The 12,228-nt window shown below is 42.4% G+C and overlaps 1 protein-coding gene across 1 annotated transcript; it reads right to left on the bottom strand.

The window, feature by feature from the left end:
* Positions 1-472: 472 nt before the first annotated feature.
* On the bottom strand, positions 473-9,128 carry LOC138194686 (chromaffin granule amine transporter; the record flags this gene model as incomplete). The annotated part of the gene is made up of 15 exons (XM_069143603.1): positions 9,032-9,128; positions 7,056-7,387; positions 5,369-5,493; positions 5,167-5,225; positions 4,645-4,728; positions 3,894-3,986; positions 3,702-3,791; positions 3,583-3,626; positions 3,084-3,144; positions 2,679-2,774; positions 2,520-2,598; positions 1,886-1,937; positions 1,045-1,108; positions 776-895; positions 473-606 (listed from the first exon to the last, which is right to left on the bottom strand). Coding segments are annotated over exons 1-15 (1,530 nt in total), but the record flags the coding sequence as incomplete, so codon positions are not given.
* Between the last annotated feature and the right edge of the window lie 3,100 nt (positions 9,129-12,228).

Genomic DNA, 12,228 nt, shown 5'->3' with positions numbered 1-12,228 from the left:
TCAATACGCTGCTGTGAGTCTGTAATCTGTGTAATTGACAGTTTATTAAGCAGAAATGTTTCCTCTGCAGCTTTGAAGGCTGCTGCCTCTGATCTGTGATCAGTCTAATCACTGTGTAATGACTTCACACACACTTTGGCCTGAACATCACACACACACACTTCCTGGACGTGTCGCGACCTGCCGCTGCTCTCTGAGTGTTTTCATGAGTCTGAACCAATCAGAACTCCAGAATCTGTGAAACATAAACCGAGTGACATCATCGGCGTTCCTGAGCCGACCAATCAGGACAGAGACGGAGGGCTTCAGGTGTACTTTCTGTCATCAGGGAGTTGAATTAAGTTACATTAAAGTCTGGCAATCAGTCACTTGTTTCCCCCCAAAAGGGGGCGGGGCCAGTCTGATGGATTGTGAGGTCATGTTAGAAAATGTCTCATTCTGATTGGCTGCAGCGGTTCAGACTGGTGTTTACCATTTTCTCCTCTCTGACCTCGGGGTTGCGTAACAGGAAGCAGAGCGGAGCGTACAGGATGTTGATCACCCCGATGAACACCATGAGGCAGGGGAAGCCCACCGCCTGCACCAGAGCGCCCCCTGTGGATGGCCCTGGAACAAACACACAGGGTTTTACAGGAAGTACTGTGCATCTCACTGTTTTTTTAAATGTGGATTACATTTACTGTCAGCCTTTTTTTCTCCTACTTCCTGAATTAACACACCCGGGGTGTCTTTATCCTGATATTACAAATGAATGATCTCCACCATCTTTTCTTACCGATAGCGAAGCCCATGCAGAGCGCCACGTCAGCGATGGCGTAGACGCTCCCGTAGACGGAGGCGTGGCGGATGTCCACCAGGTAACCCATGATGGCCATCATGGATGAGTCCACCATCCCTGAAGGACCACAGGTGTCATCACACAGTAACACGACACCATCGATGTGATGACCAATGAATACTTTTATTTATTCATTTTATTTCTCCTTTATTAAATATGAAGCATGTTTAATAATGTCAGTATATTCATGTTTGTCTGATAGTCACCGATAGCGAAGCCCAGACCTCCGTTTGGTCCAATCAGACCGTAGATACTGGTGGCAAAAGGAACCTGAAACACACACAGGAACCATGTGATGTTATTGCAGGTTAAATTGGATGGATGGAGGATGGATGGATGATGGATGGATGGATGGATGGATGATGGATGGAGGATGGATGGATGGATGGATGGATGATGGAGGATGGAGGATGGATGGATGATGGAGGATGGAGGATGGATGGATGATGGAGGATGGATGGATGATGGAGGATGGATGGATGGAGGATGGATGGATGATGGAGGATGGAGGATGGATGGATGATGGAGGATAGATGGAGGATGGAGGATGGATGGATGATGGAGGATGGATGGAGGATGGAGGATGGATGGATGATGGAGGATAGATGGAGGATGGAGGATAGATGGAGGATGGAGGATGGAGGATGGATGGATGATGGATGATGGATGATGGAGGATAGATGGAGGATGGATGGATGATGGAGGATGGATGGAGGATGGAGGATGGATGGATGATGGATGGAGGATGGATGGATGATGGAGGATGGATGGATGATGGAGGATGGAGGATGGATGGATGATGGAGGATAGATGGAGGATGGAGGATGGATGGATGATGGAGGATGGATGGAGGATGGAGGATGGATGGATGATGGAGGATAGATGGAGGATGGAGGATGGATGATGGAGGATAGATGGAGGATGGAGGATGGAGGATGGATGGATGATGGATGATGGATGATGGAGGATGGTTGGATGGATGGAGGATGGATGGAGGATGGATGGATGATGGAGGATGGTTGGATGTTCAGGTGGTGTCGTACTCACACACATTAGACTGACTCCAACGATGAACATACCCAACATGGAGCAGAGCCACCTGCATACACAGAAACAAGCATCATTGTCCTGCAGCCGTTTCCTCCTTCAGGTCTGAACAGGACTTCGTTCTCCAGAACAGTTAATCTGCTGCTGGACTGATTCCCAGGAAGCGTCTTCGCTCAGCGTTCCTCGGCAGCACGACGTGAAGCTTAAAACCCGGAGATCTGAGCTTAAGTGTTCTTCTGTAAAGTGTCGGTGAGGTCGAGACGCAGAGCTGCCGGATCATGTTGGTCTTTTCTTGGTTGATCCTGCTGAAGCTCTCTGATACCGTGAATAAAGTTTACTGTTATTAACGTTTGTCGGTCAGATCGGGCCGTCGAGTCTCTACCAGAAACTACATTTGGAAAAATAACTCTCAACTTTAACATCGTCGTACTGAACCGCTGATGCTGGTCTGTGATTGGTCGGAGCGCCTGAACGTTCCGTCCCGAGGCCGCTGAGCGGCGTCTGATGGACCCGTTCGACCAGCCGCCGTTTGCAGGTTTGTAACAAGACGAGGACCCAAACAGTCCTCATGTAGTCTGAACTCACCCGGACCTCACAAACATACATGAACACACACACACACACACACACTGACCGTCCCATCTTATTGGCCAGAACTCCAAAAAGGTTTGTTCCAATCAGGTAGGAGATGCTGGCCGGGAGGAAGGCCATACCTGCAACACAACACACCTGTTAGAGGCTCCTCACCCGGATTCTGGAGGAAACCAAAAGCTTTTTGGAGCTTGGATCGTACCAAGTTGCCATTTAGGGGAGCACATGGTCTGCATCATCCAGATGGGAAGAGTCGGCTCCAGAATGGCGACGCCCATGTTGGCGAAGCACAGAGAGCCTGCAGACGGATAGACGGACAGCTTTAGTACCGACCCACCGAGATGTTTTGGAGCCTCGAGTCTGGCCGTCGCCATCTCGGTTTTTACGGAGACAGAAAAGATCCATATTTGGATATTTAGCTAAAGTCACTCCTTCTTATTAGTTTTCTGGAGGTCCATCTGAAAATAATCCCTCATTCATTAGAAAAGAAGATTCAAGAAGACCTGTTTTTGGGGGCGTGTCTGTTTGATTGACAGGCCTGTGGTGCAGTCAGGTTACAGCTATCGGTGGGCGGGACGTAGTATCGTGGTGAGCGGAAGCTGCTTACCTGCACTGATCAGGATGTACGGATCTTTCAACAGAGTCAGTAACGGCGTTCCCTCCACACTCTGAAACAGAAACATGACGTTTAAATCTGATCCCTAAAAACACCTGGACGACGCTGCAGGTGAGGAAATAAAACGTTCACAGGACATTTAACAACATCCGGTCGTCTCTAAAGCGTCTGACACATAAAACCGAGTGTGACGTGTTGTCATGGTAACATTTAAGGTGTACAGATTGATTCACGACGTCAACTCGAAGCCTCGTTTTGATCCGCCCACGTTGGCCCACTGCATCACACTCAGCACTTCCTGTATCCATTTCAAAGTAAAAGCCCAGCGGACAGAAACCTTTCATAGCCTTTTACTCTGAAAACATTTGCAGCCCAATAAAACTTCAGATGATTTATCCAGAACAACGTAACATAATCATATTGTTGAATATATTAAAATATACATTTCCGTGATGTTACATAACGTGTTTGAACTTTAATGTGGACTCACCCCCGGAGAGATCTTTGACGGCTGCAGGATGCACAGCTGCAACACTGCAAAACAAACACAGTGAACTTAGTTCATCCTGTCCTGCAGGGGGCAGCAGCTCCGAGTCCGAGAGTTCATACCTCCATCAAACATGGCCAGGAAGGCCAGGATCAGGAAGGGGGCGCTCTTCCCCACAAACTCGTACATCAGGCTGCCGAACGGAGCGCCGACTGAAACACACACACACAACCGTTAAAAACGCACACAAACACACACAGTGTGTGTGTGTGTGTGTGTGTGTGTGTGTGTGTGTGTGTATGTGTGTGTCTCACTCAGGACACCCATGGCCAGTCCTCCCAGGGCGACGCCCATCGCGATGCCTCTCTCCTCGTCGTCCGTGTACACGCTGGCCAACATTCCCAGACCTGCACACATGACGCTATGATCACGCGTGTTCAAGGGTCAGTCAGCGTTTCATTTTAACAGAATAAAAGTCAATTACTACAATATTTCTAATAAAATTAAACAGTAAATTGTTAAATAATATTATGTTTTTTCACGTCAACGATGACTTTTAGACACAAAACATAGTGGAGGAGTTCCCCAGGGTTCAGTACTGGGTCCCATACTCTTCATATTATAGAGCCCTCATGGAGAAATATGATCAAATGTTTCCAATGTGGAAAACATGGGAAGATATCAAAAGGAAACATTCCATAAACATCCAGCATTACGCAGTTTCATCTTTCTATTAATCCAAATGAAAAATATCAGTGAAATTTGAAAAATTGTTGTAAGTTGAGGAAATAAATTGTGAGAGGGAGCAGAGTCTAATGATTCACTTTGTTTTATTTTGAAAGTCTGACTTTATGATGTAATACTTCCAGCAGAGTTTCTGTTCACGCTGTTTTTGATGGAAAGAATTTAGCTAAATTGCAAACTGCCGCAAATATTATGGAGATTTCTCTAATTTGCATTAATCATTGTGATCACATGAGCGTGACTTCCTGTTTCCAGCCTGTCGGGACGTCTCGCCCGCTTCTAGGTGTGATTACAGGTGAGGTGAAACTGTGTCGGGAGGACCTGCCACCGAGGAGAAGGACGATCCGATCCCCTGCAGCGAGCGGGCGAAGAACAGCAGAACGTAGGTTCCTGAGAACGCAAACACTGACAACAGGAGGCTTCGTTAGAGCGTCGCCAAGGAAACGAGTCACCGAGGAAACGAGTCACAAAGGAAACGAGTCACCGAGGAAACGAGTCACAAAGGAAACGAGTCACAGAGGAAACGAGTCACCGAGGAAACGAGTCACAGAGGAAACGAGTCACAGAGGAAACGAGTCACCGAGGAAACGAGTCACAGAGGAAACGAGTCACAGAGGAAACGAGTCACAGAGGAAACGAGTCACAAAGGAAACGAGTCACAGAGGAAACGAGTCACAGAGGAAACGATTCACAGAGGAAACGAGTCGCCGAGGAAACGAGTCACCGAGGAAACGAGTCGCCAAGGAACGAGTCACCGAGGAAACGATTCACAGAGGAAACGAGTCGCCGAGGAAACGAGTCGCCGAGGAAACGAGTCACCGGTTTGTGTGCAGAACAACTCACTGATGGTCGACACGAACATGATGATGAAGCCGGCGAACATGGGGATGTGGTAGCCCACCCTGCAGAGACAGATGACATCATCATCATACAGGAAGTCAGTCTTCATCTACACTTTATGTCGGGAAATAAAGAAACACGACACGATTATTATAATTATAATTATTATTAATATTAATATTAATATTAATATTAATATTAATACCTGTTGGTCAGCGGGCCGACGAACGGGTTGATGAGCAGCTGGACGAGAGCTTTAGACGCAAACAACAAACCAACTCGCACATTCTCCTCCTCCAGGAACACACTGTCCTGAAGACAGGTGGACTCCTGCAGGAGGAGCAGGAGGAGGGGGAGAAGGAGGAGGAGGAGGGAGAGGAAGAGGAGGAAGAGGAGGAAGAGGAGGAAGAGGGGATGAGAAAAAAGTAGATGGAGGAAAAGAAGCGAGATAGAGGAGAAACAAAACAAGGAAACAAGATGAGACTTCATTCATCAGATGATCAGTGATGAAAACGAGCTATTGATTATTGATGATTGATTATTGATGATTGATTATTGATGATTGATTATCGATGATCGATTATCGATGATTGATTATTGATGAATGATTATTGATGATTGTTATTGATGATCGATTATCGATGATTGATTATTGATGAATGATTATTGATGAATGATTGTTGATGATTGATTATTGATTATTGATGAATGATTGTTGATGATTGATTATTGATGATTTATTATCGATGATTGATTATTGATGATTGATTATTGATGAATGATTATTGATGATTGACTATTGATGATCGATTATTGATGAATGATTATTGATGAATGATTATTGATGAGTGATTATTGATAACTGATTATCGATGATTGATTATTGATGATTGATTATTGATTGATTATTGATGACTGATTATTGATTGAGTATTGATGATTGATTATTGATGAATGATTATTGGTGATTGATTATTTATGACTGATTATTGATTATTGATGACTGATTATTGATGACTGATTATTGATGATTGATTATTGATTATTGATGGATGATTATTGATGATTGATTATTGATGACTGATTATTGATGATTGATGATTGATGATTGATTATTGATGAATGATTGTTGATGATTGATTATTGATGATTGATTATCGATGATTGATTATTGATGATTGATTATTGATGAATGATTATTGATGAATGATTATTGATGATTGATTATTGATGATTGATTATTGATGATTGATTATTGATGAATGATTATTGATGATTGACTATTGATGATTGATTATTGATGAATGATTATTGATGAGTGATTATTGATAACTGATTATCGATGATTTATTATTGATGATTGATTATTGATGATTGATTATTGATGACTGATTATTGATGATTGATTATTGATTATTGATGGATGATTATTGATGATTGATTATTGATGACTGATTATTGATTATTGATGACTGATTATTGATGACTGATTATTGATGACTGATTATTGATGATTGATGATTGATTATTGATGCCTGATTATTGATGATTGATTATCGATGACTGATCATTGATTATTGATGATTGATTATTGATTATTGATGACTGATCATTGATCATTGATGACTGGTCATTGATTATTGATGACTGATCATTGATTATTGCTGACTGATTGTCGATGACTGATTATTGATTATTGATGATTGATTATTGATTATTGATTATTGATGACTGATCATTGATTATTGATGATTGATGATTGATGATTCATGACTGATGACTGATCATTGATTATTGATGATTGATGATTGATCATTGATTATTGATGACTGACTATTGATGATTGATTATTGATGATTGATTATTGATTATGGGATGGTGACTGCACGTACGGTGGTGTCGTTGATGTGCAGGTCCGTGGTCGGCCCAGTCCGGTCAGGCTCGGTTCTGGGAGTCTCGTCAGTGCGGATCTCCTGCAGCCTGAAGGTGGAGTTATCAAACAGGGACACCAGAGGAGAGGAGGTGGGAGGAGTCTCTGAGTCTGTAGCCATGTGGCGGGGCCGAGGCAGCTGGGAAGTCCGGAGGTTGGAGGATGTGGGCTGTGAGGGCGCGGTGCCCAGGCGGGACGCACCGAGGCCGGGCAGCGGCAGCAGGGAGGGGGGGGCAGTTGGGGGCTCTGGGCTGGGATGCTCCATCGCGTACAGGAATGTCGGGATGATCGGCACTGCAGGAGGAAGATCGTGGATCGATTCTTACAGATGATTGATCAACTCACATCACGTACTTCATCTGTATTCAGTACAGTCTGCATCAAAATACCAAAAATAAAAACACTCCTCATGCAGAATGGACTGGAATCATTCACAATAACAGACATTAAATATTGGCCCAAGTTATTCACATTTTATTTTCTTTGTCTATAAAATGGCAAAACATACGGGAAAATTCTTGTTTAGTCACTCAGATTACTGATGAATCTGATGTAAATAAATATTTACACACACGTAACTGTGACGACCATCAGCAGCTGAAACTATAAAACGAGAATAAAATGATCTGAGGATGAAAGAGCAGAAGAAGAAGAAGATTTTATCTGAGAGGAGACAGAAGACTTTAAAGATCAAGGTCAGGAGGTGACGAGTGTGTGTGTGTGTGTGTGTGTGTGTGTGTGTGTGTGTGTGTGTGAGTGTGTGTGTGTGTGTGTGAGTGTGTGTGTGTGTGTGTGTGTGTGTGTGTGTGAGTGTGTGTGTGTGTGTGTGTGTGTGTGTGGTGTGTGTGTGTGTGTGTGTGAGTCTAACAGCTGACGACAGCGGCGACCTCAAGATTCTGAGTTGCGTCACCGGTTTCCAGCAGCTGAGACTGAAAACGCAACACGACCGAAAGTATCAACCAGGTCAGAAGCTGCCTGAGAATCTGTCTGATTTTAAGTTTCCTTCAGTATCACAGTGATCCAGTGATGTTGGTCTGAACTCCCATGATGCACTGCAGGCAGGAGTGTCTCACACAGTTCTGCTGCTTATAGAGATAAATTAACAAAATGTAAACAAATAGAGGCTAAAACTGAATCCAGAGCAACACGACATTTCAATTGTGGGAGCTATAATACCACTGAGGGCCACTAGGGGCTGTCTACGATAGACTCCCATTGAAAAAGCATCAAGTTTTCTCCTGGAATACAAAGTCAGATTGGAGCTAACGTGTCCCCGATGAGCCGCTGGCAGCCATGTTAGCTGTCGCTGTGCACGTAACGTATGTCAAACTTTTACGCTGCGTGTTGAGGTTCAGAGGCAGGAAGGATCCAAACGCACGACATGGTGACATGACGATTAAATGAACGCAAAAGGCTTTAATAAGTAAAGGCAAGCAATCGAGAGAGAAGAAAAAAAATAGGTCCGCTGCGGTTGGATCCAAAAAGAGCTAAAAATAAAAAAGTAAGATGCTAAACTAAGAATAAAACTAAGAATGAAACAAATACAACAAAAATAAAAAAGGAAAAAGAACAAACTGGGTTTCACAAACACGGGAACGAACTCACAAAGAACAAAGGCGAGCACTCAAGACTGAGTAAACCAGGGAGAGGAGGACAACGAGGGACAGGTTAAACTAATCAGGGTGGGGCCGGCAGTCACACAAGGACAGGAAGTGAACACGGTGGGGGGGGGGCGGTAAAACAGGAAACTTCATCTTGTTGTGTGTGTGCGTGTCTGTGTGTGTGTGTGTGTGTGTGTGTGTGTGTGTGTGTGTGTGTGTGCGTGTGTGTGTGCGTGTGTGTGTGTGTGTGTGCGCGCGTGTGTGCGCGCGTGTGTGTGTGTGTGTAGGTGTGTGTGTGTGTGTGTGTGTGTGCATGTGTGTGTGCGTGCGTACTCACCGACCACAGTGAGCAGCATGTTGTCGAGCAGCAGAGCGACACACACCACCACCAGGACGAGTCTGGGAGAACCTCGACTCTGATGGAGCCACGCCATGTCTGCACGGACACACACACGGTTATCCGCATGTCACCTGTTTCCTGCAGACATTCTACTACCATAACCGTGAACTAACTAAAATAACTAGCCTATAACTAGTCTATAACTATCCTATAACTAGCCTATGACTAGCCTATAACTAGTCTATAACTAGCCTATAACTAGTCTTTGACAAGTGTATAACCAGTGTATGAATATCCTATAACTAGCCTATAACTAATCTATGACAAGCTTATAACTAGTGTATGAATAGCCTATAACTAGTCTAATCCAGTCCAACTCTATGGACATGTTAAAACAGATGATAAGGAGCTGCTGCTAGTTTGTCCTGGTGGTCACTTGCGGTATTGCAACTAAAATAAACTAAGATCTGTTGTTTGGTTTCAAAATGTTTCTGTGCTGTAATAACGGAGCAGTTGCTTCATATCACGTCTGATCTTTAATAAAACAACGGGACCGGCTGGTGTCTGATCCGCATTCACATTCCTCATCCGAGATCCAAAATAACCTGATTGGTCTTCTTCCTTCTTCTGTTGTAAACGTGTTTATTTCTGTTGTAAACATGTTTATTTCTGTTGTACACTTGTTTATTTCTGTTGTAAACATGTTTATTTCTGTTGTACACTTGTTTATTTCTGTTGTAAATGTGTTTATTTCTGTAGTAAACGTGTTTATTTCTGTTGTAAACATTATTTATTTCTGTTGTAAACATGTTTATTTCTCATGTAAACGTGTTTATTTCGGTTGTAAACGTGTTTATTTCTCATGCAAACGTGTTTATTTCTGATGTAAATGTGTTTATTTCTATTGTAAATGTGTTTATTTCTCATGCAAACGTGTTTATTTCTGACGTAAACGTGTTTATTTCTGACGTAAACGTGTTTATTTCTGATGTAAATGTGTTTATTTCTATTGTAAACGTTGTTTATTTCTCATGTAAACATGTTTATTTCGGTTGTAAACGTGTTTATTTCTGATGTAAATGTGTTTATTTCTCATGTAAACGTGTTTATTTCTGATGTACACGTGTTTATTTCTGATGTAAACGTGTTTATTTCTGTTGTAAACGTTGTTTATTTCTGTTGTAAACATGTTTATTTCTCACGTAAATGTGTTTATTTCTGATGTAAACGTGTTTATTTCTCATTTAAACATGTTTATTTCGGTTGTAAACGTGTTTATTTCTGTTGTAAACATCTTTATTTCTCATGTAAACATGTTTATTTCGGTTGTGAAGGTGTTTATTTCTGTTGTAAACATGTTTATTTCTGTTGTAAACATGTTTATTTCTCATGTAAACGTGTTTATTTCTGATGTAAACATGTTTATTTCTGTTGTAAACATGTTTATTTCTCATGTAAACGTGTTTATTTCTGATGTAAACGTGTTTATTTCTGATGTAAACCTGTTTATTTTTGTTTCAGCATGGCGTCTGTCTGCTGCGTCCTCTAGTGGACATGGGATGAACTGCAGGTTCGTGGCGTCGTGTGTCGTCTCTGAATATGATGACGTCTGATCATCTGAAACTTTTCCGCAGCTCTTCTGTTTTCTGTTTTTTATTGTGAACGTCGTCCGTCTGCTGACTCTGATTGTTTTAGAAGCTTTTTCTAGCATCTCTAACGTTGTTATCTCACACACACACACACACACACACACACACACACACACACACACACACACACACACACACAACCTCCTTTCATTCTCTTATCTCTGCACATCTCATTTGCTTCACCCCCCAACTCCCCCAACCCCCCTCCTTTCTCCTGTTTGATGGAAAATTTATCCGAAATGTAATTTTTCATTCGACTGTTTTGTTTGACGAACACAATGAAGTCTGGAAATCATCAGGAAGATCAAAGTTTTCAGTTTTCAAAATGTCTTTTATCATTTATGTATTTTTTTTGCGTCTCCAGACGTCGAAGAACATTTTCCTGCTCGAGTCTCTTTCATTTATTCAACAGAACAGAAATCAAAATAGAAATTATAAAATCAAGCTGCTGCTGACAATCAATCATCAACCAAAACAAATCATAACCAATAAATGTCCTTTTCAAAACATTGAAATATTAAACAAAGAATTAATAAATGAAAATGCAAATAAAAGCTTTCAGTATATCAAAAAAATCAAGCTTATAAAATAACACTGAGATTATAAAAATAAATACTTCTCAATAAAAATACAGAAAATTAATAAAACAATAAGAGACAGGAAAAAGAGAAAAAGTCAAATTTTAAAATGTAACAGATTTTTTTTTGTTTAATTTATTTTTATATCTGGTGAATCTAAAATAAATCTGTGAAAGTAAAGAAAATAAAAGTCCTACTTTAACAAAACATTTAAGAAAATAAAAGCAGAAATAAACTCATTATTTATAAGAATTAAATATAAATGAACTGCAAGAAAAATGTCACTGAAACAAAACTTAAATATTTAAATATAAATATTATAAACAAAACTGATCGTTCACCAAAATAAAAGTCCACCGAAACCGGAGTCCTACCTGCACCAGGGATGTTCTCCTTCTCCTTCTTCTCCTTCTTCTTCTCTCAGCTGCTGACCGAGTGGCTTTTTATCTGACCTGAGGGGAGGAGGGGGAGGAGGGAGGGGAGGAGACAAGGTGAGGAGATGAGGAAGGAGAGGAGGGGAGGAGGTGAGGAGGTGAGGAGGTAAGATGAGGAGGAGGTTAGGAGGTGAGATGAGGAGGAGATGAGGAGGTGAGATGAGGAGGAGATAAGGAGGTGAGATGAGGAGGTGAGATGAGGAGGAGATGAGGTGAGATGAGGAGGTGGATGAGGAGGAGGTGAGGAGGTGGATGAGGTGAGATGAGGAGGAGATGAGGTGAGATGAGGAGGTGGATGAGGAGGAGGTGAGGAGGTGGATGAGGTGAGATGAGGAGGTGGATGAGGAGGAGATGAGGTGAGATGAGGAGGTGGATGAGGTGAGATGAGGAGGTGGATGAGGAGGAGGTGAGGAGGTGGATGAGGTGAGATGAGGAGGAGATGAGGTGAGATGAGGAGGTGGATGAGGAGGAGGTGAGGAGGTGGATGAGGTGAGATGAGGAGGAGATGAGGTGAGATGAGGAGGTGGATGAGG

This window comes from Embiotoca jacksoni, unplaced genomic scaffold, assembly GCF_022577435.1.
Source record: "Embiotoca jacksoni isolate LCO1_2020_lvr unplaced genomic scaffold, fEmbJac1.0.p SCAF_112, whole genome shotgun sequence".
Classification (NCBI taxonomy): Eukaryota; Metazoa; Chordata; class Actinopteri; family Embiotocidae; genus Embiotoca; species Embiotoca jacksoni.
This window is presented reverse-complemented; position numbering and strand designations above follow the sequence as displayed.